The sequence below is a fragment of the Musa acuminata genome, chromosome BXJ1-7 (genome assembly GCF_036884655.1).
Source record: "Musa acuminata AAA Group cultivar baxijiao chromosome BXJ1-7, Cavendish_Baxijiao_AAA, whole genome shotgun sequence".
In the NCBI taxonomy this organism is placed as follows: domain Eukaryota; kingdom Viridiplantae; phylum Streptophyta; class Magnoliopsida; order Zingiberales; family Musaceae; genus Musa; species Musa acuminata.
This window is the reverse complement of record NC_088333.1, coordinates 6,861,656-6,889,371: the sequence shown is the minus strand read 5'-3', so window position 1 is coordinate 6,889,371 and position 27,716 is coordinate 6,861,656. Positions and strand designations below refer to the sequence as shown.

Genomic DNA, 27,716 nt, shown 5'->3' with positions numbered 1-27,716 from the left:
GAGCCATTAGAGAAGTCCAAGAATGATCATTCGCGCACTCAGAGGCCCTTCGGATGCCAATCAACTGAATCCTTTGGAGAGTCTCATATAAAGAAAGGCCAAATCGTCTGGGGATTCTTTAGAGAGAGAACAGGTCCATGTAGCATGCTGTCTACAGTGTCTTGTAGCTTCAAACCATGACCACTGTAGATGCCCTCTCGAAAGCTACACTTTCTTGGTTGTGCTCTACGCCTTCCACGTCCTGTCAGTGAATTCTCTCTCTCTCTCTCTCTCTCTCTCTCTCTCTCTCTCTCTAAAGCAGGCAGGATATATACTTATCCGAACTCAGTCAAAAAAAATTACAATGATACCGTCTGTCCAACCAAAGCTGCATTATGATGAGGATAAGATGCTTAACGAACTTGAAGCATAGACATACTCATCAGTCGATTTGGGTATGAGCTTCGCATAGGCTTTTTACATCTCAACTTGATTCAGGAGATGCCTCCAGGTTGACAACTCAGACGGAACAGTGTACCTCTTGTCTGATTGTTTGGAGATATGGTGACTTCGAGGCCACAAGATGAGTCAAAAAAAAATGCCCATTCCAACAGTGAAGTTTCTAGTACCATAGCTTCATTTAGATCTTTCTTTTGGTTTATGCCAATTGGAAGCATACGATGTCAATGAAGAGATGTGTCCTTCAATGATTACCACTTCTCACAGGACCAAGAACAACAGTGGGAGTAAATGGACAAGATGAGATGTGGTCACTCTTTCTGCTCTGTGAACGTGAGAGGTGAATCCCAAAGTACTAACCCTTAGCCAACTCTCGCATTAATTACGTGCCCATCACCTCCTCTGTGTCCTCGATCAGTTGCTGGTGAGTGTTCATCTCATCTTATTGGTTCCACAAGTTGTGTTCATGGTGTCTTGGAGTACTCTAGTATTTGGTTGCAATGTATCCTTCATTTCTCTATCATATGTGTCTATATCGAGCATCATTCTCTCTCTATGTGGCATGGTCACGTGAATGCCAGTAAGCTACTCCCTCGGGAAAATTTACTGTTCCATCATTTGATTGATCAACATCTTCTTCATCAATAAAAGGCCTTCTGGCCCAGTGTCTTCTCCTTGGTACCCTACTCCTCCTCTCCTCTCCTCTCTTCTCTCTGTCTTCCCATGTCTCCATTCGTCTTGAACCACGCTGCTGATATCCCTCTGTCGGAGGGAGATCAAGATCGAACCAGTCACCCTCTCTTCACAGTAGTAGCTGCAAACGAGACCTCTTCATTCTCATGTCCCATTTTCTTCAACGACCCTCATGATCATGGAGCGGATGGTGGACACGACTCCCTCCCAAAACAGTTACCGCAACAAGAGGTAACGCACTACTTGTGCATCGAATCGAGTTCATGTCATGGTGTAGCTTTCTTTGAGACACTGGTTACGGTGCAATAGCTTATGATCTTCGCATCTTCTGTCTGTGGTAGCCCAAGGATCACTCGTTGATGATCGGTGAGTCAAACTATCACTGGGTATGTACTACTGAAGAAGAGGATGAGATGAGGATCATGAAGAAGATGATGATGAGTTCTGAAGGTGGAAAACCAAGAGGAGACCAAATACAAGCTGAGCAAGTCAGAGTCTGCTCTAACTGTAGCACAACGAAGACTCCTCTGTGGAGAAGCGGCCCTCACGGCCCCAAGGTATACGACTGTTGATGATGTCTGATCCATGCATCGACGGTAGCCTTGCTTCATCCTCTACTTTGCTCTGCAGTCCCTCTGTAATGCTTGTGGAATACGACAGCGGAAGGCGAGACGGGCAATGGAAGCTGCTGCCATGAACAGTGGGGTGATCCCCTCCGATGCCTCAAGCGGGACACACAGAGAGAAGAAGCAAGACATGCATGACAGTCGCGTCCCGTTTAAGAAGAGGAAGCTGCTCTTTCGTGGCACCAACTCAGCTGCACTCCACGAGGTGTTCCCACAGGATGAAAGAGACGCGGCTACATTGTTGATGGCTCTCTCTTGTGGCCTAATCCGGAGTTGAGCACTGCATTCTCTTGTGTTGTTCGAGTTCTCTTAGTTGGCCTAATCCGGAGTTGATTACTACTTAACACTGTCCATTAAGCATTTGCGCATTGTAAGATGTCTTTAATCCTTATGTTAGTGGTGAGTGGTGTTCTACATATAATCTAATGCTCGTTACGATGAGGGTATGGCCACTAAACTAAGCTAACCATGGAGCATGTATTATATTGCCTGTCGCAGGGAAACCCTAGAAGACAAACTATAATGTCCAAACCAAGTTGCAGTCCGTACTAAACAACATACTAACTTCACGGCCGATGTGCCTCACGCTTTGTTCCCGAGCGAGACGAAAAGCTGAGGATCCAAAACTTTCTACTCACGTCTGGAGCTGCAGCCGGTGCAAAAGGATTAATCCATCAGAGATGAACATGTCGAAACAAATGGGCAAGTGTTTTGGGTGTTGGCAAACGAAAAAGATGATGCTTGATGGTGTTTGATGCAATGCATTGCCAACTCAGAAACGACGATCACAAAGAACAACACAAGCACGGAAGAGGAGAAATGGTTTTGGGTGGCCGATCTGGACATTGACAAGTTACTGAGTGGTGGGGTTTTCTTGGCTTTGGCTTCATCCATGTCTTCTCTGTGCTCTTAGCTGTTCATTTGATCATGTTTTTGTGGCAGATAGTGTCTGCAGGTAAAACTCTCATTTTTCTTGAGGAGAAGGCAGCCTAACTCTGATATCTGATCAAGTGGTAGCATATGATTCCTTCAAGAGTCTGTTTAGATTTGTCCTACTGCTGATACCAAAACTAGGGTAAGAAACAATAACGACAACAAAATCGTAAGTCGCAACTATTACATACACTAAATTATATTTATATACAATATACTCATATAACTGAGCATAAACCGATAGGTTCCGATACCCGAAATCAAAACCACTAATTGAAACTCAATTTTGAATATTATTAGGCCGATTTCAATCATCAAATAGTTTATTATTAGGCAAAATATTAGTGCATTGTAGAGAAAAAAAAACTCCAAACATAATTACCAGATGCTGAGATCTCGGCAGGTGTACAAATTCGACAAGCAAACTTTGAAACAATATTACCAACATGGAAATAATTTTGACTATAATTCTCAGATACTCTAATAAATACCTTGATCCGGAACTCTGATACTCCACATGTGACAGTAACAATAAGTCATCCACATGATATCAGTGTGGTGTCAAATTGAGATTATTAAAGACGGTTAAAAACTGTCCTAAAAAAATATTCAATAAAATTTATTATTCTTTAACTATTAGGTATAAAAATTATGGAGTCACTTTTTTTACTATTTATGACTGTACTCATTTACTTTGAGTTATTAATTTGGATATTAGAGAGGTCGATTCAGAAAATCTTTTTCGACCTCGATCTTTGTGTATCTGACATCTCAAATGATCTTCTCGAGAGTTTAGTATTTCCATCTGAAATATACCTTAGATAATCGTATGCACACGAGTCTGAACCACGTCGAGTTAACTTGAATGTCAAAAATATTTTTTCATAATATTAATATTAAATAAAAGGAAATATAATTGGAGAACCAACCTACAATTCATCCGGTGCGTGTAGAAGTGAAACAAAACTAAGTGAAACAAAACTCTTTACGAAGACCATTAGGAAAAGAAAAGGAACTCCAAAGCAGCTTCATTTCCCAAGTGGAAACTCATCATCACCGGTTACTATTACTATTATTATTATTATTATTGTGTTCCCACAAGGCATAACTCAAGTTACAAGGTTGCATCTGCAATGTAAGTTAAATACATTACACAACCTCCACTAGTTGCAGCGAGCATAGAATAATGTATCCCACTTTGGCATGTCTAACCCACCATGCGAAGGAGTGGAAAAGGAAGGGGTGCGTATCGGCTTATGTATTATCCCTTGCTACCACTTCTTGTAGCTTTCTTGAAAACGAGAGAAGCGCAATTCTATGTTTTACGCCATGTCAGGCACATTCAACTCACTTAACAACATCAGTTACATTTAGAGGGACGGGGGATGCTGGTGTTGGTGTTGGCTACGATGGAGGAGGGTGGAGCACATCATTTGTTGGTGTCTTCACATCGTTTCCTTAGAGTCGATGTGGTTTGGTCCGATCCCGATCATGCGATGGGGTCCATGTGGATATTCAAGATGCGGATGAAGGATAAGGTCGGGTCAGGGTCGACGTTTCCATGGTCGACTCGAGGTGGGATTTGGATTTTCGCTTCGGCATTGCCCTCCTGCACAAAAGGTCAATGTCGGGAGGGGAACTTTCGATTCAACTCGGTGAGTTCGATATTTATATCTGTCACATGGGTCGATCATACTTAGGTTGTTAATGACCCATAATGCTTTAAACGATCGGTATGTATTTTCCAGATAGAACAGGTCGACCTGTACGGTTCGATGTCACGTGACATCATTTTGTACGACCTCGGGTGGCACGAGCACGACCACATATCATCGCGGAGCTTGCTGCGTCCCTTTGAATTCGTACCATGCGCGTGCACCATGATGACCTCGAGGTGTCATGTTGACTCCGAGATAACTACCAAGTATCATCGTGGGGATCTTACCGGAATCAATTTTAATTTCTATTATTCTCCTAAAGCTATTATCCATTTATTACTCTATTACTTTTGCATCTCGTTGAATTCAGTGTTAGCCAATACCACATTTATTTACTAGGATCCTAACAGTTGTACGATTGCTTTCCAACATACTGTCATAGTATTTTTCTATTCACTTGGAATGAATTATGGTCGCTACAGATCCTTGAATATCCTTAGGTTTTTTTTTTTTTTTACTATTTATACTTTTTTTTGGTTAATTTTGGCTTCTCTCTGATATGTTAAGAGAGAATTTGATTATTTCACTAGCATGACACTCCAAAATCTCCTATTTGGAATTCATATATTTTAAGGGGATAAAACCTAGAAAATATTGAACATGACATATGGTCGAGGCACTACCACTAATCGTCTCGTGGCACATACATACATACATGATACAGTGCATTTGGAGTATTAGGAGAAAGTTCCAACTCCAACAGTAATTCAGAGAACAGTTATGAATCTATTATTTACTCTCTCTCTCTCTATGAAAATTCATGTCATGTCATGATACGATTAAATTATCAAAACATTTTAGAGTGAAATCACCCACGACACAACTCACAATGCAAATAAATCACAGACGTCAATGAATACCTTAACGATCTACCGTTGAAGGAGGAAGATAAAAAAATGGAGGACGATTCGTGCTCGTCATAGATGGCACGAAGGCGAGAGAGAGAGAGAGAGATGAGAGGTTGCTCAAAGGAGGAGGAGGCGAGAGTGAAAAGGTCTTGGTAATAGGACCACATGAAGGAGGACATGGCGACGATGACCACGCAAAGGGCAGACTTTTTGACTTGGAGAACATCGATCTCTCGTTGTCTGAGAGGAGCACATGCCTAAGGCACTCACCGTGTTTTCCTTCTTCGTCATCCTAAACAGTAACACTCATGATGAGGAAATAGTTTAATCGATCTCTATCCAATAGTCCTCTTCCCAGACTTCAAAGCCATGTTTGCCTAAGCAACGCGCCCCCATACAAATCACCTCGCAGTGCCTCCATTCGACTACATCTCTCTCTCTCTCTCTCTCTGCGAGCCGTCGCTACCTCGCCTCTTCTCCCTCCAACGTCGGAAAATACGATTCAAGAAAATGCACGAATCATAAAGTTGGGATGTCAAAAAGACAATTAACCAGATGATCAAGTTGGAATGTCAAATACGATTAATCAGATGTTTCTATATATTTCAAAATAAACTATGATAAATCTTCAATTTTTACCTTAATCTTAAGACATTTCAAAATATATCAATTTAAATTTACGTTCGTTCATTATTAAAAAAACAAAAGATGACAAACGACTGGGAAACTAACGGAATAACTGCCCCATTAAGTTTCTTCACCAAAATTCGATTTCATGCACCCAATTAATCTACTCCATTAATTAAACTCATAATCTAATATGATTTTTACGTGACAATAATCTTCACATAATATATAAGCCATATAGGCGTGCCAAAAACGTCATATTTATTCTCATGAGCTACGATGGATACAAGGTAGAAAGAAAAAAAGAATCATGAGGCGGGCAGAGACAAAAGGATGCCTACTACTTCCATCTGTGCTGCTCTACCAAAGCATAATTTTCCTCAGCATAATTAACGACATAAATACACATCTGTCCAGTAGACAACTAAATAGAAGAAATAATCTAGACATAATGCAACAAAAGAAAAACCTTGTAAAGCACAAAACTTGATTCCCCCATAACGAATCCCAAAGGGTTTTTCCAGATAAAACTGACAGCAAGGTATAAGAACAGATCATTCCGAAAAACTCAATGCAAGACCAGGCCCCCCATGACTACACTCTGGAACATACCAAGGGTTTCCAAGATAAAAACTGACAGCAGCATACGAAAACCAGATCATTCCAAAACCTCCATGCAGAAATGCCACAGCTACATCCAACAAAAATAATTCATCCAATATTGAATGTGTTACTGTTGTTTGCACTCCGCTGGCCGGTCAGCTTGCTCCCCTCCGCTCTTCTGCATTTTCACAAATAATCATTTAGCTTTAGCGAAGAAGTGACCAGAGAAACTCAAATGAAGGCTACGATTGGTATAAAAGAGGGGACAAATACCGCACCTTGTGCCCTGTAGTCGACTGTTTGCAGCAAAACAGAAAAAACAAAAAACAGAAATCACCATCGGGTACTCCCACGGTACAAGCTTTCAAACAGTAAACAAATTCTAAAACATATTGGACATTCACCTTTTTCTTTGTCTTTGTTTGTTCTTCTTCATCCTCATCCTCGTCCTCATCATCGTCATCATCCTCGTCCTCTTCCTCTTCTTCATCATCATCCTCTTCTTCATCATCCTCCTCCTCTATTTCCAGTTCATCATCATCTTGAACAGCCTCCCCCGTGAACCACGAAACTGCATGAGGAATTATCTTGTCTTTGATTGTGGACCTGCAGATCAACAATTTTACTGGCTCAGTATGCCACCAACCAGGAACTTGACAAGAGAATGTAGAATGACAATTTATAATAACTGGTCCAGGCCAAGCAACACAACAACTGCCTACTGCTCAAGATGTTCTTGAATAACACTGGTAACTTCTGCCTTCAAGAATTATGGACACACTCATCAAAGAGATTTATCTATTTTATTCACAGCGCGAAGAACCACTAAACAGCTAAACTAAACAGATAAGCCTTACCCAATATCGTAATCGACTTCCATCTGACTCTGTAATTGCTCAGCCTGTCAAAAGAATGACAATGAGGTTAGATGTGCTTTTACTTAATTAAAATTTTCTCCAACAATTTTTTTAAGGGATAAAATCTTACAGTCTCTTCATCGATATCTGCATCATCATCAGGTACTTCTGGTGGATTAAAAAAGTTAAAAAAACTCTCACAATCTTCAGTTTTTGTTATAGGCTTAGCATTTTTTGAACCCTTCTTTGGCTTCTTTTTAAGTATCTTTTGAGTCAAGCACTTCCCTGGAAACCACTCGATCTCCGTCCTACAAAGAAAAGCCAACAATTTGAGAAAATCCAGTACTAAGTCAATGCTAATTAAAAGAAATTTTACCCGATAGCTTTCTCTAAGATTGGTTCATCTTCATCGATCATGTGATATGTTTTTGTCAGAACAGTGTTCTTAAAATAAGGGTTAGGATCGAAGAAAAATTCAAGTTTAAAACCCTTGGGATCATCAATTCTGCACCACTTTATATCCTTTAGATACTTCAGAGCTTCCTCATCACGCTCTTGAATCTGTACAAAACAAAAACTAATGTACCTGACATTGCTAAAATTAAGAGAAAAGAAAAAAGGGAACTATTTTAGACTCTGTTACCTCCTCAGCTAACACTTCATTTGTTTTCATAGCAGTGAGCCAAAAGCCAGGCACACCTTTTTCTGAGGCGAGAAGAAACATAATAAGCATTCAAAAATAGTACACACTTACTGGAGGAAAAAAAAAACATTAAAGCATCGAAGGTGTCTAAAAATACCATCACTAGTATCCTCAGAAGGGGTTTCTTCTGCGGGTTCGTCTTTAACACCTTCAACTTCGACTACACCATTTACAATCTCATACCTCTGTTCATTCCAAGTGGAAAGGATGTTATAAGAATAGTCATAATTTGTAAGCTCAGTAAAAGAAGCAAAAGGCCAAACAAGAGTGAAAAAACATAAGCATTAAGCTTCCCCATGGAAGCTTATATCCAGAGTTCACTGAAAAATCATCAGTTACTAATCATATACCTTCACATACAATGGCTCATAAAACTTCTGGTATTTAGCTTCAAGTGCAGCCCTCTCCTCAAAAAATTTTGCCTCAAGTTCGTCATGTTGGCTCTAGAAAATAAAAAACATAGATGTTAATACAATTTCATATTTGTGAAAGTCTAAAAACAATCTATAAATGACAAGAAAAATCAGCATTCATGCATGTATGTATATCCATAATTTTGATGTTTAAAGGGAGCAACACTATATTAAGATAATTTTATATTGACACACAAGAAGTACCATGATATGGATCAAATACTCCTAATTCGCAAGAAATCTGGAGAAGGTAGAATATATAGTCTGATCAGACATGTACAGAGGTGATGATCTTTACACCTATGGTAAATGAGGAATGGAGTCAACATGACTGCGGTGGAAATAAGAAGCATACACGCGAAAAGCATTTCTGATATGATACATCATGCCCATTTTGATGTCACCTAAGACAGATAATATTATGATTTGTAGGACTTATGGTCAGAAATATAATAGGTTTGTAGTCAGAAATCGATGAAATTAGCGAAAAAAAACCAGATTTATCTGAAATTGCTGATTTTGATCAATCCTACCTGATTTAACAAACCAAAAAAGAAGAATGAAAAGATGCGATGAGCCAGAGGGGAAGAAGAAGGGGGACACTGAGATGGAGTGAAGACAAAAAAAAGAATGACATAGTGTATGTGGTTGTACAATTATTGTACTCAATATCTGTTACAACCACGGAATTGCTTGTCCCTCCTTATTCATGTAATGTATGCAAAGCAAAAAAAGAACAGAAATATTCCCTTAACCTATTGAAGGAAAAAGATGATTTCTCAAAGAAGAAATGTGTCTCAATATACAACTCCGTGAAGAAATCTTTTTGTTTGTGCATTATCTCACACTTCATAACAAATAGATATAGAAGGCTTCAGTACATTGCAGATCAAGATAAATTACTAAATAACACAGTTATATTTTATGAAAATCGTTCCTCTATGGAGAGATAAATGCTGACTAACTTCTCACAACTGACAACAAATTGTAGAACAGGTTAGCAGATTGAACAACTTGAAATAACAAATAGAATAGTCATCCACAAGTAAACATGGTGGTTAAAAACTTAAAATCCATTAAAATTTTATAAACTACAAAATTAGACTATAGGACCTTAAATAGAATGAGAATCTTCCCTCTCAATGACTAGCATTGGCGTACTAAAATGATCCGAACCAGCAAACACAGAGCAGAGCAGATCAGATTCGCACGATCGATCATGTCCGCCTTCTTAAACATGTTATAGTTTAATTTAGTGAATTCAAATTTTCAACATACAACTGACAGTCAAATATCTACTCGAAATTAGAATACAGAAGATACAGGGAATCGTAATACTCAACAAGCGCCAACCAAGTGCCCAAATAAGATTCCGCCAACAGAATAACGTAAAACACAATAAAGTATCATAGCACACCAAGATCCACAAAGCGACTATGAGAACTTGAGTGTCGAATAACAAGACAAACCTGGATCTCCCTCAACACGTCGACGCGCTTCCTGACCGCCGGTCTGAGCGTTTCCAAGACATCCGTATGCTTCCCCGCAAGACTCTGGAGCTTGTTCTGCGGCCCAAGAGAGCACCCATGAGAACACGTCAAACAAAAATCTTATCTACTATAAGGAAGGCCCATGATCGCACCTTCAGAGCATTGACGAGACCGGCTCTATCCTCCTCGCTAAGAGCTACACATCGATCAGGCTCCGGCGTAAGAATCTTACAGAAATACGAGACAACGCAGAGAGAGAGAGAGAGAGAGAGAGAGAACAGAAGAAAGAGGGTTTCGGGGGAGGGGACGACCGGCACCGAGATCGGCAAGATTGACGCTGTCCTGTTGCTTGTCCTTGCTCATCCTCGCTCTCCTCTGCCGCCGCCGCTTCTCCTTCTTCCTCTTCTTTCCCAAGATGACAAGGCAAGGGAAAACCCTAGTTCGGGGGTTATGGGGGTAAATAGAATTAGAGGGATGAGCCGAAGCGATGCGGCAGATATTTATAGGCTTAATGATAAAATTTAATCAATTGAGCGAATACTTCACCAAAGAATCGAATTTACCCGACCCACCTTCAAGTTCCATTTGATTAGATCTCGTCGGGGTCCAAGAGAATTCCAATCACGAACGGGTGCATTTGTAAGTGACAATTGATAAGTACCCACAAAATTCATCGATTAAAATAAATGAGCCAGCGATTCGTCGACGCGATACCTTCGATACCCACTGTGTCGTCAACGTGTTATTATTGGATTGCAAACGGGAAGGGGCCCACTTGTTCGCCCTGAGAGCCAATCATTAAATAGGTAGGTCGAAGAGTATCGCAATTTTTGGGTTTGACGGTCTCGCGCCTGATGAAGGGAAGCTTGTCTGAAATAAGCGGCTCGGTCGGTCGGAATCCGCCCTCTTATTTTCCTCGAATTATTATTTTTGACAGTTTTAATTGGTGGATGCAGCCTGGCTTTAAGCAAGGCTGGCTGGCTTCCTTTTCCAGCCCACCTTTAATCCTTTTCTTTTTTTTTGTCATTAATTAATGAATATTTAAAAATAAATAATTTTAATTCAGACATTTCTTATCGAAACTCAAAATTAAAATTTTAATTTTAATTCAGTCGTTTCTATCCAAACAAATAAATTTTTTGATTATTTTATACAAATAAAACGGTTTATTTGGTTTCAAGGTTTTATTTTTAGATATAGTAATTGAATTAGTATAGGGTATGTTAGACAAAAAAAAAATTAAAATAAAAGATATTGAAATCAAATTTTACTATAAATTCTCTTAATGCGTGATTCTCATAAAACAATCGGATAACAAAGTTATTAGAAGTTAATCTAGGTAAAAGAGAGCCAAGTAATTTATAAAGAAAAATAAAATTTATAAAAATAATGAGAAATAAAAATTCTTTTGGTTGATGAATCAAAACATTTAAAAACACTTTAATTAGTAGAATATCTAAGAAAAACATATAGTTTTGATTGGGCTTCTAGTTTGTTATGAATATAAAGTTTTAACTATAAATAACTTAGACACTCAAAAATATATAATTTACTATTGTTAGAAATAAATCTAAATAATTTTTCAAATGGTGAAACTATGTCGAGAATTGAAGTGGGTATATAATTAATAAGATAAATTTATATGATATATATATATATATATATATATATATATATATATATATATATATATGAGATCATAATCAAAGAAGTAATAACGCTTGAGTAAAGAGTATAAGATCAGTTTGGACGATGTGCTAATAACAACATTCCAAAGTCCTATTATGTTTAATGGTTCTATTATGTTTATGAATATACGAAGGCGTAAGAAAATGAGAGATTTCATTAGACAAAGGCTTTGAAATTCATCGTCACTATCTAAATAAAATGAAATAATAGATCATTAAAAAAAACTTTTCGATAATAAGCTTGAACTTAAAAAAAATCATAAGTATTTTATATATTTTCTTCATGAGAAATAACAATATATACTTTATGAAATGATAAAAAATAAAATGATAGTTAAATCCATTATAAAATTATATTAGTGAAGGACCTCAAATATCAGAATATATAAATTTAAGAGGTGAATTACTTGTGAGTGAGGATGTAGAAAATTAAAACTTGTGTATTTTATTATATTTACATAAATTATATCAACAAGGATGACAAGATAATAATGATGAAGGTAAATTATAAAAATAAATAATATAATTTAGAACCTTAAAAGATAGATGTCCCGAATCATTATGTCAAAATGGAGCTGGGAGGCTAAAGCAAACATGAATTTGGTTTGAGATGCAATAGTTGACAACTTATAAATTCAATCTCTATTTAGATATGTATCCTTGTGATGAATTTTTTTATAATAAACAAAGAGTGTAAGAATTTAATAAAATATTTTAAAATAATATAATTTAAAAATAAAGCTTAGGTTTTTCTAGCACTAAGAACATCATAAAATAAAGATTTTGAGAAAGAGAGAAGATTTATAGAACCAATATGAGTTACTTTAACACATTTATAATTTCTAATTATGATATCATCTAAACCATCATAATCCAAATAAATAGATAAATTATTTAAGTCATACATGACATGATAAGAAGCATCAAAATCAATAAGTCAATTTGATAAATATTGAAAGGATTAAGCAACAAAGAGAGCACGTGATGATAGTAATGAAAATCATGTGGTATAGCAAGATATATAGAATAAGGTGTGTATGGAGGTTAAAACATTATGGAATAACAATTTATAAGTGATGATATTTCTTAACAACATGATCTTGCATTTCACATATTTGATAAATGACTTTGTTGTTAAATTATTGTCTAGATTTATTGACACTTTTATCATGGTATTGTTGCATGTTGCCTTCGGAATGATTGTTTGCACGATTATCTTACTAATTGTGTATCTTTCGTTTATTGTTAAAATTAGTATTATTAGTAAAATTGGTGGTTAATAGAAGCAACTTCAAAATATAGTAACTCTCGAATAAGATATGTTTCATGGTCTAAAAATTTATCATAAAATTATAAGACAATCGCAAGCATAAATCGTAATCGAGATCTACTTGTAATCCGAACAATGATCATTTAATACATGAAAAATAATCTCTTTATAATCAAAAAAGTGCATCAGCTACAATGAATGCATCTACTTAAGTTTTGTTGGCCTACGTATAGTTAGAAATAGAGTGTGTACCATTAGAAAGCTTGAAGAGAGTTTCTCAAAGTTATATAAAATAACCAAGAGATTGTTTAGCATATATTGTTACAAGATCGGATCTACTAATAAGAGTATTTTATGGAGGCTATGTAGAGAATGATATAAGGAGAGAGAGAGAGAATGATAGTATTCTAAGTGGATGATCTTAACGGACCTAAAAGGCGTGCTTAGGATTCACCTTCAACATTATAATCTCTAATCATTTGTGAAGGGTAAGTGATGGTGTCATCTATATAATCCATAAGATTATAACAAATTAAAATGTAATAAAAATTAAGTATTCCACCATTCATCAGTCATATCTACTGGATGTTGAGGATCAATATCATCAATATCATCTCCTCTAATATATCCCGCATATCTCTCAGAATGATGTGATACTTTGTCAGACCAATATAAAGTCAGAACTTGTGTGTTATGTACTTGAACATACTCGGGTTGTAGAGTGATGCTTGAGCTAGGTTCTCCGACTATGGTCAACTCTATCGTGCTCCTACTGTCTTCACCAAGAATGTGTTCATTCTCAATGAACACTGCTCTCTTGGCTACAAAGACCTTTTGATCCTCGGGATGATAGAAATAACACTCACAAGTTTCCTTGGGGTATCTGACGAACTTACACTGCTCCATCCTCGATTCCAACTTATCGGGGTTGTGTTTTTTAATGTGGGCAAGACAGCCTCAAATCTTAATAATATTAAAATTGAACTTCTTCCATTTCCATATCTCATATGGTGTAGACATTACTGACTTAGTTTGCGGACATGTAGGAGAATGAATATAACATCTATGACTAGCAAGCTCACCGCTCCTTTCGCTTGCTCTCCGACTTTGTGATGTCATGCTTTGCGAGAGAGGTGTCTTACAAGGAATAGTGATACTCATCGGGATCGGAGTGAGTGTCATTCGCGGTAGAGGGCAGTGTTGTGGTGGGTGACATTATGGCATGCACCATAAAGCTAGTGAGCTAGATCTACTAGATATCACTCGCTAGCTCTAGGGCACATGCCACTATATCACCCACCACGATGTTGCTCGACACCGTGAAGGAGACCCACTTCAATCATGATGAGTACAACCATACCTTGTAAGCTACTTCTCTCACGAAGAGGTAGAGGTAGGAGAGGCCGAAGGTTGAGGTAAGGGAGAGCTAAGCCACCACGTCATAGGTGCGACGTGTGAGTGCGCAAGAGAGGACGAAGTGGAAAGCAATAGGGACAAAAATGCCTAAGAGGAGGAAGAGGGACCAGGAGACCACTACATGCCTAGCATCGGACTAGTTGATGCACATATACTTGAGGCAAGATCGAAAGCTTCTAAGCTCATTGTCGGAATGGGAGAGGTTGTGTGCATGCAATGTCGTGCTAGGCAGCAACGACTTAGTGTTGCTATTGGGGTTGCCCCTTATTACTGTCCACACACCCCAAATAGGGGTTATAGTATGAGGAGGAGAGGGAGAGAGGAGGAGGTAGTAAAAAAGAACCTCCAGTATATGGGTCTTTGTTTCCATCATATTCATAAAGACTCCCTATTAACTTAACCCTAATATATCCTGTCATATTAGGTACCGGATCTTTATCCAACTATACAAGCCTCTTAAAATAGTGAGTCTCTACCCAACAATATTTTATTAGCTTTTATTAAATCTCATATATAAGATCCAATAATTTATGGGCTTATTATATATCTAATAAGATAAGGGCTCCAACGAATATATTATATCCGAACATTTACTCATCGCAATACCTACCATATGTGTATAACCCTCTAGGCCCAATATCGAGCTAGTCGTGAGTCATACATATCAAAACTCCTTATGGTTCAACGAATTATTATCTCCATAATAATTCACTCGCCTCATCGATTGCAGATGTACTAGGTCACTATACCATAGTCCCTAGACAATACAAGGGAATCCAATCCTTTAGACATATATGTCCTCAGGTACCGTGTATTTCTAGTCCTTCATCTATATAATACCCCAAATGTTATATATCGAGCATGGTAGTATCACTCATATACATTTTGTTCTTGAGTCTCGTTCTAATCGAATTCTCTCAGAGAACTCTTTCTCTCTCAAACCGAATGACCCTAGCTAGGGATTTTCCTAAGTAAGAACACCTGAGATATTCTTCTCATGACACCGAGAGTGAATTATCTTCTATCAACACTCAATAGCCCTCGTAAGGTTGGCTACCACTCCCAATGATTGGTTGTGCTAGATATAAAACATCTAGACCTATAAGTCTAGTATCAAATAGTGGAGTACTCATATAAGACATTCTTGGTGTCTCAAGCCCAAGAACCATGTATACCATTGAGACGACAAAATTGTTATCTAACAATAAGGCATCATCAACCATCCAATATTCCGTAAGCGGATCAATCGGTGAACTTATTCTCCAATGAGCACCTGCACTATACCCCTAGTATCCCCACATGAGCAGCTATGAGACAAATTGCATCCGTCATATAGATGGATATACGACACACCAATATGTCCGGTTATCTCGATGTTCCTTTCGAGTAATCTATACCTGAGATTATTTAGGATATATGTTTAAAGGTGAATCTGTCTCATTATTGTGATCTCATCATGATCCGATTCATATTGCACAAATCCATGAACATCACAATATATTCATGCAACATGTAATATAAAGTGATAAAATATCAAATAATAATAATAAGCAAAAAGATTGTATGTTAAGTCACATGTGTCATCACTCATGCGATTGACTTTAGTTTACTCGTATCTAAAATAACATATATATTTTTAAAAAAATATAATAAATAAACCTCTCTAATCAAGTATGAGTTAACGGACATTAGAGTTTGCTTACATAACAAGTTGACTCGTAATAAACCATTAATATAATGAGACATGTAATTTAAGTTTTTTAAAAAATTGGGACCTCCATTAATGGTGGGAGGAGGCATCATTGTGGAAGCGATCACTAGTAGCAGCACCAAGCTGTTACTGCTTAACAAGTCATTGTATGAATGTAACCTCTCCCACGTTGACGATGAGCTCAGAAGCTTCTGGTCATACCTCAGGTGGATGTGCATCAACCGGTCCGATACTAGGCACATAGTGATCTCCTAGTCCCTCTTCATCCTCTTAGGTGTATTACTAGTCATAGATTCTACAAGAGTTAAAATGAACCTTAACTCTTTTTTAAACTTAAATAATATATATTATTATATTAATAATTTATTGTGAGTCAGCATACCACGTACTTTTATATATATGTTAACTCAGACTTAACAGGAGGGCTTATATTTTTAAAAATATACAAGTTATTTTAAATATAAGTAAATTATAAGGACTTAAGATGTCCATAACCAAAACCGCTAAAAAAACCTTAACTATATCACAAGTTTCGAAAATAGAAAATTATTATAAGGGATAAAGAATACGAACACACTTCTTAGAAATACTAACATATATATATATATATATATATATATATATATATATATATATATATATATAAGTCCTATGTCATATGTTATATATCATACAAACTATCATACAAAGAATACGAATGTCAACTATATTAGGAATCTCGATACAGTATCACTAACCGGTGGTGCATGTACAAGAAAGTTTTAGTTAACATGGAAGTATCCGATACTTAAGCCAACTTATGGAACATGTCAAGGAAGCCAAAAACAATACTTGAAGAATTAAGGTCTTTAATATTGATTATTATTATTATTGTCCTCATCATCATCTTAATTAGTATTTATTATTGTTATAGAAGAATTTAGCTGGTCTAATCTTAATTATGTAGGAACCATAATACCTCGTTCCTTTCTCTGCAATCTCTATCACTTAGTTGGATGGAAGTTATTTCCGGTTTATGTCCACAGCTAATACATGTCAACTAAAAGTATCAAAGCTAAATAGTATGTGAAACCATGCATAGTAAAAATTGACCATGATTTGCACATTAAGAAGGAGAACAATATGAGATAATAGACAATAGCACCTATTACTGTCACGACAGAAGGAGAAAATCCACTGATGTATCAGCAAATCTTGTCGCTGTTTCTCCAAGATCTTCATGAATCTTTTGTTGAAAAGAAACCGTGATGTACTCAATTTTACGTGTGATATTATTAATCCATGCATCAAAAAAACCATCCAATTATTGAAGTAGATCTCCTGTTGGATTCACTATGTTGACCATTGTTTCACTCCATCGACGCCAACCAATACTTCGTTTTACTCGACCAACTGCAATATTATAAGCTGTGTTTCATTGTTCACTGACACGATGATTCTTCTTATATATAGCTAGTTTTCTTATCATACATACGAGATAGCTGTTTACATGATGAAACCTGTGCTACGTAGCTTGCCACCGCATGCATGCATGCGAGCAGTGAGTTACTGCACGACACAATCTACAACGGGGTGGTAAATATACGTTGACCTGGCGACAGCAGTGCTTTTGGGTCATATTGCCTCTTCAATTGAACGAACACATGCCACTTACGGCCGAAGTGCTTCCTCCAATCCGTCTCTGTGACGTACTGAGGCAAATACTGCTTGAACTCGATCCCTTCCTGATGGCAGAAGCTTAGTATTTCATGGTGTTGCTTGTCAAGGTACTCCCAGTTTTCCCTCGTCCCAGATGGCAGCAGGCCTATCGTGTAGAAAACCTCTTCTTCGTCCGGGATCGCCGCCGACATCTTATCGTCCCACCTGCAACACAGTCATGCATGCATGAAAGATGTCATCCTTCGTCTTTTTGGCCAAGGTAGAAGAGAGTTCCACGTACTTGTTCTTGTTAAAAGGATAGATCAACACTAGTCCCACGGGATTGTTATTCTTAAGGATTCCCTTGAAGACCGCACTTTCGAAGTCTCGTATTCTGGACTTGGGAAGGAACAAGTTGAACCATGGATGGAGAACGTCCTCATGCTCCGTGGAGCTTTGTTTTGTGTCCTCTTCGTGAACTCTGTCGAGGAAGCCGATGTAGGAAACGTCTTTCGTGAAGGCGAAGCCAGGCACAAAGCTCAGCTGTTTGAGCAGCGATTCAACCTCCTGACAGCAAATCGACACTGTGTTGATACTAGAAACAAGACAAGCACAAGCATGAGACTGCTTGCGTGCGTGCATGCATCAAGGAATCATTCAGTCTTTATCACTCTGTATGAGAGAAGAATTATGGCGATCTTAGTATCTGAACAGTGACTCCTGGAAGGACATACGACGGCAACAAAGCCAACAAGATATCCTTCCAAAAGTTATGTACTAAAATTTCGTGTAATAATCAGTTTATAACATCTGACGGAGATTAGATTCCATGATATATGTAGATTCTTCTAGGTGTTTACCTGATAAACCATGGATGCAGTGGCTTGCTCATAGTAAACAGCTCCTTCCAAGAGGTAAATGGCACCGAACTCATCCACGAGCAATTTAATCTTCTCCGAGTCTTCTTCTGAGATGAAAGAAGAACTGCTAACATCCTTCCCCTTCAGTAGTCGTCCCTCGACATAGTCGAATCCCTTCTCCAACTTTGAGATCAACATCTCTTGGTCCCTCGTGAACATGTCGAAGTTGGTGTAGACGAGGTGCAGCCATCGGACCCGCTGTGGTGCGGGCTCTAAGGAGATCCGAGCTCTGGTGATGATGCCGAATTGGCCGAGTCCTCCTAAGACCCCATAGAATAGGTCCGAGTTCTCTTCATGAGAGCACGTTATCATGTCACCTTTCCCTGTTAGAGAACCATACGCTCAGCAGAACTGTTACAGTAATTAAGCTTGTATATGCTTAGGATGTTCCGGAAAGATGGACGTGGTACCGGTGATGACATCCAATTCGTAGACGTTGGAGATCTGCGGGCCGTGGCGGAAGGCCTGGCCACTTATGCCGGCGTTCGAGAGCGTGCCGCCGACCGTGAGGTGAAGGTAATCAGTCCACGAGCGGGGAGTAAGACCGTGCTTGAGGGTTTCATGCAGGACGTCGATCCAGAGTTGCTCGCCCCCGGCGTCGACGTACCAGCGCGCGGGCGCGTCATCCGATGACACATTGATCCGGTCGGCGCGGCCACGGCCTAAGGATGCCATGTCGACCACCACGCCGCCGGGGGCGAAGGCCTGGCCTCGTACGGAGTGGCCGCGGCCTCGGGCGGCGATGGTGAAGTACCGGGGGGAGGTGTAGGCGAACCGGACGAGGGCCGCGATGTCATCGGGGGACGAAGGACAGTACACGGCAGCCGGGGCCGCTTGACTGAGCTGGCCATAGTCGATGGAGAATTGTGTGGTGGTGTTGGGATCTAAATGGATCTTATCGACGTTATCAAGGTCGAGGAGGCCAAGTGGAAGGGTGTCCGGCAAATCCACAGAAACAAGGCTTATGGCACGATAGATAGTTAAGAGGAATACTGTAGTAATGTGACTAAATCTTCGCGAAGCCATTTGCTCAGCGACTTGAGTGGTGGAGGTGAAGTGATTAGGCCTGCGATACCCCAGGCTTATTTATAACAAGAGAAGAAGGGAAGGAAGGGGGAGAGCGGTGTATGTAGACAAGTAATATCTCAGATCCTGCACAAAAATTCTTGATTTCACGTGCCGATTTGGTCAACAAAATCTAAGATAAAGATCGTCATCCCAGTGAAATGGCCCAGCCGAAAGATTTGCTTGTCTTCATGCATGGGGAATGCGTACGTATGGGATGTCCACATGAGAGGATAATTTGCATACATCAGTCTCAAATTGAATAGCTGGGTAGATTCATCGGAATGAACTCTTTACAGTTTGTCTGGGCTTGTCCTGCAATCTCCAACGAGACCATGAAAAGCATGCCACCTTTCCTCCCTGCTCTTGTTCCATCTCATAACAATGAACATGGCGTGTCCGTGTTGACTACGTGCCCCTGGACCATCACAAACGACCAAAAACTAGACTGAGCTGTTAGTACAGCATCTGTCCAGGTAAAAATAAACGTATACGTATAGAGACATGGCAAGTGGACGTACCGATAGCATAGTTTTGATTTGCATGCATGATGGTGAGGGCGAAACGTACGTGGAATCGCTGACACCAATCTGGAATGGGAAATGACGCAAGCTGTCTTCTTGTGGAACATCATAGGAGCAATATGAATGAGACAACTGGGGAACAACTTAGATATACCAAAGATCCTTTGAGAAGGGGATTGGAGCCCACACCAACCCTCCCATACCACCATGCACATCACGACGCAACCGGAAAGATAACAGGACTCTTCACCTATGATGTAATTTGATCTCGTTCGTGCATGTATTCCAATCTCGATCCATTCTGCCGTTAAAGCTGGCCAAATCTGACTTCACATTATCAGATCGAGCAGATGCACGGTGGGCCCGGTTTGAAATTATCGTCCGCCTCGTGTTACGCACGGTATCACGTCATATACCAAGAACACGAAACTGTTTACTATCTATGCGACGTGTCGACCGATGTTTGGAGGAGTAATATGTGGGGCCTGCCGCCCAGCGGGATTAATCTCAACCATCAGATTGACTAATTTTTGTAGACAGATGGCGAGCTGCGTCCCGTCCGAGACGTGCTTCACATGACGTGGAACCCGAGATGGTGGGGGCGGCTAGCTGACTAGTGATCCTCGTGTCTCTAAGTCGTGCTTTGCGTCACAGCGGAGCGCCGTAACTTTCACGCAGGACGTGGAGGGCCCCAACGGGGAACACACCGGTGGACCCCTGGTGGGTCGCTCATCGCGTCAGCGGAGTCCTGTCTGGACTTCATAATACCAAGTCCAACATAGATAATGAGATTCTTTAATCCTTAAAATTAATTTCTAATCCATCTCTATCTCATCATATATGAATCTTTTTCCAACATATACTCGCAACTTCGATGATAATTTTTATCACTAAAAGTTAAAATTTGTGTCAGAAGTGACTTTGTCAATGAAAGCTATATTGTCGTGCACGCTTCCACAAACCCATAATTCCATTCACATTATACATATGTATATCATCTGACAATTTTTCATATATATTAATTAGACATAAGGGTTTATGCGATTATTTCTAACGTTTAAAGTATTGATCAGTCGTTAAAATCATCTAATTATTATTATTATTTATATGTTTAGCTAATAAATAATCACTCACGTCGTTGGAACCCCGCAGAAAGCATCTGATGCAGTCAACCCTCCCCCTCCCCGAAACAGTAGTTTCTTCAAGTCTCCGGGAACAACAAGGAGAATCCCCACATATCACTTCGTGTCCTCCATGGCTCCCTAATCTTTTGTGGGTCAGCACGAAGATACGAGTCCTTTCATGACGTAGATCATGCACCATTCCTCGAGTTTCGGTAGCACATTGCAGCCGTGGAATCTTATCAGCTGCTCCAAATTTCGTTGACATGATTTGGAATTTAGATGGATATCTTTAGATTGACTTGTACCCATATGTATGATCCCATCTCGCCAACAGCTGTTCGGCAAATCCATATCCCAGATCATCGTGATGAAGAGAGGCGAAATGCCGCAAAGATTTCGAAAGAGAAATGTGATCGGGTTATGCAATTTTGAGTGCAAATTTATATCAGTGTTTATCCATTGTACCGGTGCGCGTAGAGATTGGCATGGTAATCGTCTAAATCTACGACAATATGTTGGGTCGACAGTTACATCTTGGTTAGATTCCCTGAGATTTTGGATGGATTTGGTGCTGACCAAATCTTGATGGGATTGTGGCTGCTGAGGCCAAGTCTCAAGAGAACAGGAGGGAGGCAACGTTGTCGAGCTGGAGTCGGGCTTTGAAGATGACGTGGAGCGATGGATTGATGTGAAAGCTTGGATACTCGATCTTGAACTTGGAGGAATTTGGATTCTGGCATTATCTTCGAGTGTTTGCAACAAGCACATTTGGCACGTTAATTGGGACTCACTGGACCCAATCTTTGTACCTTGATTTGGTTGGCCACCTAATCGATCTAACCTAACAATTGCGTGTTCCTTCCTCATATTTTTCCGGTCTTATCGAAATATCACATCTGGGCGTACTAAATAAGTAAATTACTCCCTTCCTCGCCCTTCAATTGCGCATCAAAATGTTATATAAATCCACATAAAAAAATAAAAATAAAAATGATTAATTGTTCAATGCCTTTATAAATATAATCATCAATTTATATATCAAATAAAAACAATCAACAAGGATTCATTTCGGAATACATACATCGATTTTCATGTACTATAATTATTGTGTTCTCGAGTCAGCATGAATACAAAATCGATGAATGTATTGTGATTTAAGTCATGACAGATGATTCAATAATTGACATGTCAAAATGAGACACGTTAGTCTCGCATCCATGCTGTATGAAAAAGGTCGTCGTTACACCGACCACTAATAAGTGATGAGAATCTCTCATAGATCTTGTGGTTGTTAGGCCCTCCTGACATGCAGGGGTAGCTTATAATTTGGAACAAAGCTTCTGTGTTCAGATCCGCTTTAATTAGATAATGTTTGACTGCTTTTGATTAATTAGATTGTTATTAACTCGGAATTAGCTTATAATGTTATGTACAAAGTCTTGTTGGCTTTTACAACATCATGAGGACGAGAGTCACTTTACGCTCAAGCTGATAAAAAGATATATTTTTATCAAGGTGAATAATACATATATTAATTGTGGATGAAACTCAATATATATATATTTTTTATTTTTTTTAAATTTTTTAAATTTTAATCTCCCTTATACATAAATATTTTCTAATTATATAGAATAATAATATGTATCTCTCATCATTGGACTCTCGAACCAAAGTTATATTATATGGTATGCGAATTTTATTGGAAGTAGTGCAGTCTTAGGATTCCAAAACTATACAAAATTTCCATTAGATCACTTTAAATCAATATCTTTCGATATGGATAGGTATTCCGTCCTCACACCATGTGAGAAGCACAAGTAAAGGACAGTGCTCTTGGGTTAAGGCTCAAAGTGTTTTGATGAGTCAAGCACGCAAGTGGCAATCGGCTACAGCTCAATTAGCAAAAAGGAGAATTAATGGAAACCCTGTTTGGAAGCATAGTTTGAAGATCAATTTGGCATTAATAAAGGGGTGGGAGAAATACTTTATGTTGTCCCCATTCGAACTGAGAACCGTACGTTCATCAGTTTTGGCATGTCTGAACCCGGGAGAATCCATTGATGCGTTCGCAAATCTCTGGTCTCTTCGCCCAAGATCTGCTTGGATCTTTGGCACAATCTATGGTGATGCCAACAGTAGTGGTCCAACCCGCACAGGAAGGACATCATAACAGTCTGTGTGAAACGAGGTCCTTCCATTTCTTCAGAGCAGACCCAATGCTGTTCGAAACCCACCAATCCTATCACTTTCCTGCTTTATGATCAAGACCAAGGCATGCTAACAACGAAGGGCGGCCATGGCAGTCAAGTACTGTCATGAAGCTTTGATTACAATGTAAACACAAGACATGGTTACTCCTAGACGTGATCTGTGAGGGAGGACGTAAATATACGTTGTCCTGGTGATAACAGCGCCTTGGGGTCGTATCTCCTCTTCATCTCTACAAACGTATCCCATTTGCGGCCAAAGTGGTTCTTCCAATCTCGCTGTGATGCGTAATGAGGCATGTATTGCTTGAACTGGATTCCTTCTCGATGGCAGAACCCCAATATATCATCGTTCTGGTTGTCCAAATCTTGCCAATCATCGGTAATGGCCGATCGCAGCAGGCCGATGGAGTAGAAGACTTCTTCATCGGGGGTCACAGCCGACATCTCATCGTGCCACCTGCACAACATACATGCATCTTCCCCGTTAGTACACACAATAAATAACCACCCGTTGAGTAAGGGAAGAAGAAGACATGAACTCCGCATACTTGTTCTTGATCATGGGGTATATCAGCACTGGTCCCGTGGAATTATTGGGCATGAGGATGCCCTTAAAGACCCCAACCTCGAAGTCTTGTATTCTGGACTTGGGCACGAATATGTTGAGCCATGGGTGAGGAACCTCCCAAAGCCCCATGGAGCGTAGCTTCACCTCCCCATCGTGAACTCGGTCCAGGAAGCCGACGTAGGAGACGTCGTTGGTGAAGGCGAAACCGGGGACAAAGCTCAGCCGTTGGAGCAGCAGATGGAGCTTCTGTCAAGGAGCGAGCAGTGTCAGTGATAGAGATGACAAACTACCCCTGTGCCAAGGTCAAAAGCTATGCCCACAGGCGTGGAAACATGTCACGACCTTGTGGCAGTTTGGTTAACTACCGCAATAATAATGGGTCAGTGAGGGCTGCAATTGTGCAACACAAGAGAGAGAGAGAGAGAGAGAGAGAGCTGAGCGAGGGGTGCATGCAGCAACATCCAACAGGGACACCCATGTTTGAGAACACAAGCATGAGGGCTGAGATGGGTTACAGCTCTGAATGGGTCATAGTCCTTGGTACTGTGGGAGAGAGGAACAAGGTCGGGGGATCTCAGTAGGGAGAGCCACGTGGGTCCTAGGAAGATATCACGATGGGTACAAGCCAACAGGTTGCATGGGATAGATAGGAAAGCAGCAGCGGTACTTTTACCTGATCCACCCGAGACGCCATGGCTAACTCGTGGTAGTATACAGCTCCTTCCAAGCAGTAGATGGCGCCGAACTCGGCCGCCAGCCCTCTTATCTTCTCCGAGTCCGTCTTGGAGAAGAAGGAAGACCTCCAGTTGGTGATTAGGGTGTGGTCCATCAGCAGCGATCCCTCGACGTAGTCGAAGCCTTGGTCCATCATGGAGATCAGAAGCTCCTGGTCCCTGGAGAAGGAGACGAAGTGAGTGTAGATGAGCCGCACCCACCGGACCCGCTGCGGCGCTGGCTCTAAGGCGATTCGAGCTCGGGTAATGATGCCGAATTGGCCGAGTCCTCCTAAGACCCCATAGAATAGGTCCGACTTGTTCTCATGTGAGCAGGTTATCATCTCACCTTTCCCTGTTCAAGAAGCAAACATCGAGTACGATTAATTGTAACAGTGATCCAAGACCGCTGGTTGCTGGTGTTCTCCTCCTAATAAAGATGAGAATCGTCTTACTTACCGGTGATGACATCCAACTCGTAGACGTTGGAAATCTGCGGACCGTGACGGAAGGCCTGGCCGCTCACGCCGGCGTTCGACAGAGTGCCACCTACCGTCAGATAGAGGTAATCAGTCCACGAGCGGGGGGCGAGGCCATGCTTGAGCGTCTCATGCAAGACGTCGATCCAGAGCTGCTCGCCTCCGGCGTCGACGTACCAGACCAGCGGCGCATTATCGAACGACACGCTGATCCGGTCAGCGCGGCCGTGGCCCAAGGACGCCATGTCGACGACCACGCCGCCGGGTGCAAGGGCCTGGCCCCTGATGGAGTGGCCGTGGCCCCGGGCGGCGATGGCGAAAGGCTGAGGGGAGGAGTAGGAGAACCGGACGAGGGCGGCGATGTCGTCGGGGGCCGAGGGGCGGAGAACGGCGGCAGGGGCGGCCCGAAAGAGGCAGCCGAAGTCGGTGGAGAATCCGGCGGTGGCGTCGGGGTCGAGAAGGACCTCACCAGCGATGTCGAGGGTGAGGAGGCCCTGAGGAAGGGTGGGCGGCCATGGCCTGAGCTGGCCGACTATGGAGATGAGGCTGGTCACGAGGGAGACAGCCACGATGAAGGATGGTGGCAGGTGGCTGATGTTTGGCAGAGCCATTGATTAGAGTGTCGAGAAGAGAAGAGAGGGAGGTGGGGAGTATTTATAACGAGGGAGGGGAGGAGGAAGGAGTGGGATGGGTGTGCGAAAGCAGCAGCCTGAGAAGGGTGCAGAGGAGATCTTGGCGATAGGTTTGGGGACGCATGTTGGTCATTGTCAAAGATACGGAGGACGAAACCCAGAGATCGGATGATGCCGCCTCCTTTGTGGTGTGAGCACAAGAACAGAGAGAGGGGGCTGTAAAAAGAAGTAACCAAAAAGAGAAGAGGTAGGAAGCACATGGGCAAATGGGAAGTTGACTTGGTCTTTGTTGACTTCCCCCGCCCTCTCTGTTCCTTAAATCATTGGTCAACAAGTCAATGTTCGGTTCAGAAGAATAATTAAGATGATCAATAATAAATAAATATATAATCAAGAATAATGGACTACTAACATAAATCCTCTATCGAATTACTCCAAATCGGAACATGAGATTTTTTTTAAAATTTCGTTGGATTTATTGGAAAATTAAAATTCTAAGCGCTCCTAGATTTTTTTAAAAAATTAATATATGCATCAAACCTTAAAAAAATATTTATAGAATATTATAATGATTAATTTTCAAGAAATTTCTTTCTCATCAAGTTTCTCTTCAGGGTGGTGTTTATATCCAATAAATTAACAATCGATACTGAAATAATGCAGATTCTATATGTTGTACATTGGATCTAAGGTCAAAAAAAGAAAAAAAATAGAAATTTTCAATTAAGATTTGTTAGGATAAAAAGGATATTATTATGTACAACCCTCTCTTTACTATTTATATTTTTTTAAAAAAAAAAAAATTATTTTTATAAAAATAAAAAAAATATTTTCCTCCCCGTACTCATCATCTTCTTCCTCCTTTGAGGACTATGTTGAAGGAGCAATGAGTGGGGTCGAGTGATAGTGAGTGATATCGAAGTATGAGTTGAGAGGTAATGATCGATGATAAGAAACAAGAGTTAAGTGACAGTGATTATCGATAAGGAATATGGGCTGGGAGACCAACAATAACAACAGGTGCACAAGCAACAATTGTTGGGAAGGAAAAAAAATATAAAATTAAAATTAGTGAGGCTATAAATAATAAAATATTATTTATTTATTTTTTTAAAAAAGGTTATTAATAATAAGGTAATTGTCAATAGTAAAAAGGTTCTAAATAGTAAGCTTTTAAAAAAATAAAATACTCACATAACAATAATAATAATAATAATAATAAATTCAATGTTAATCAAACTACTATAAAAAATATCATCATGCACGTAGCATATTCTGCTGGATATCCATAGTCTTTTATATGAATTTACATGATACTATATTTTTTACCTAATCTAAGTTTAGAAATATATTACAGTTATATTCAAGTCAGCATTATGAATTAAATCCAAATTCGCATCGAATTTTCGGAGTGATTAGAATCTAACACCCATTTCGAATCCATATATCATATGATTCGAGTTAGGGTTGGATTGGGTCGGGCAATTGCATTTAATTTTCTTAAATTCAAACTCGTAACTTTGCATCTTTCTAATTTATTCTTTTAATGTGTGACCTCATTCCCTTTTTCTCAATTTGCTAAAGCAAACATCTCTCTTTTCTTTATCAAATAAAGTGTTCTAGTCTAGTTTTGATCATCATAATAAAAAATATTAATTTTATTATAAATAATAAGTTACGTAAATTTAATTTTATCTTCGATCTTATTATCAATAATTAAGATCTTTATCAACTAAGTTATTTGATATCGTATTAATCATGATTAATCTTGCCCGTCAAATCACTTTTTACACATAGGATGTCTTTCCA

The 27,716-nt window shown here is 39.8% G+C and overlaps 4 protein-coding genes across 6 annotated transcripts; 1 reads left to right on the top strand and 3 right to left on the bottom strand.

Annotated features, from left to right (window-relative positions):
* The first annotated feature begins 1,110 nt into the window (after positions 1-1,110).
* Positions 1,111-2,198, top strand: LOC135679885 (putative GATA transcription factor 22). Its single transcript, XM_065193872.1, has 3 exons — positions 1,111-1,362; positions 1,473-1,688; positions 1,762-2,198. The coding sequence occupies exons 1-3, from the start codon at positions 1,162-1,164 to the stop codon at positions 2,032-2,034; spliced, it is 690 nt and encodes a 229-aa protein (XP_065049944.1). The 5' UTR covers positions 1,111-1,161; the 3' UTR covers positions 2,035-2,198.
* A 4,038-nt stretch (positions 2,199-6,236) lies between these two features.
* On the bottom strand, positions 6,237-10,421 carry LOC103991213 (nucleosome assembly protein 1;2). 3 transcript variants are annotated; one of them, XM_009410574.3, is made up of 12 exons: positions 10,261-10,420; positions 10,102-10,145; positions 9,929-10,024; positions 8,397-8,489; positions 8,144-8,231; positions 7,987-8,048; positions 7,720-7,904; positions 7,474-7,651; positions 7,344-7,387; positions 6,891-7,092; positions 6,765-6,782; positions 6,237-6,664 (listed from the first exon to the last, which is right to left on the bottom strand). In XM_009410574.3, exons 1-12 carry the CDS (start codon positions 10,310-10,312, stop codon positions 6,614-6,616), a joined length of 1,113 nt encoding a protein of 370 aa, XP_009408849.2. In that variant the 5' UTR covers positions 10,313-10,420; the 3' UTR covers positions 6,237-6,613. The 3 variants fall into 3 exon arrangements, with proteins under 3 accessions (XP_009408849.2, XP_009408850.2, XP_018685001.2); XM_009410575.3 differs by having other exon boundaries at positions 10,267-10,410; XM_018829456.2 differs by lacking the exon at positions 6,765-6,782 and having other exon boundaries at positions 10,261-10,421.
* Positions 10,422-17,405: 6,984 nt separating this feature from the next.
* On the bottom strand, positions 17,406-19,657 carry LOC135679884 (cytokinin dehydrogenase 7-like). The gene is made up of 4 exons (XM_065193871.1): positions 19,003-19,657; positions 18,533-18,915; positions 17,974-18,239; positions 17,406-17,897 (listed from the first exon to the last, which is right to left on the bottom strand). The coding sequence occupies exons 1-4, from the start codon at positions 19,616-19,618 to the stop codon at positions 17,597-17,599; spliced, it is 1,566 nt and encodes a 521-aa protein (XP_065049943.1). The 5' UTR covers positions 19,619-19,657; the 3' UTR covers positions 17,406-17,596.
* A 3,823-nt stretch (positions 19,658-23,480) lies between these two features.
* On the bottom strand, positions 23,481-26,042 carry LOC135678511 (cytokinin dehydrogenase 6-like). Its single transcript, XM_065191414.1, has 4 exons — positions 25,256-26,042; positions 24,757-25,151; positions 24,064-24,329; positions 23,481-23,972 (listed from the first exon to the last, which is right to left on the bottom strand). The coding sequence occupies exons 1-4, from the start codon at positions 25,884-25,886 to the stop codon at positions 23,663-23,665; spliced, it is 1,602 nt and encodes a 533-aa protein (XP_065047486.1). The 5' UTR covers positions 25,887-26,042; the 3' UTR covers positions 23,481-23,662.
* Positions 26,043-27,716: the final 1,674 nt, after the last annotated feature.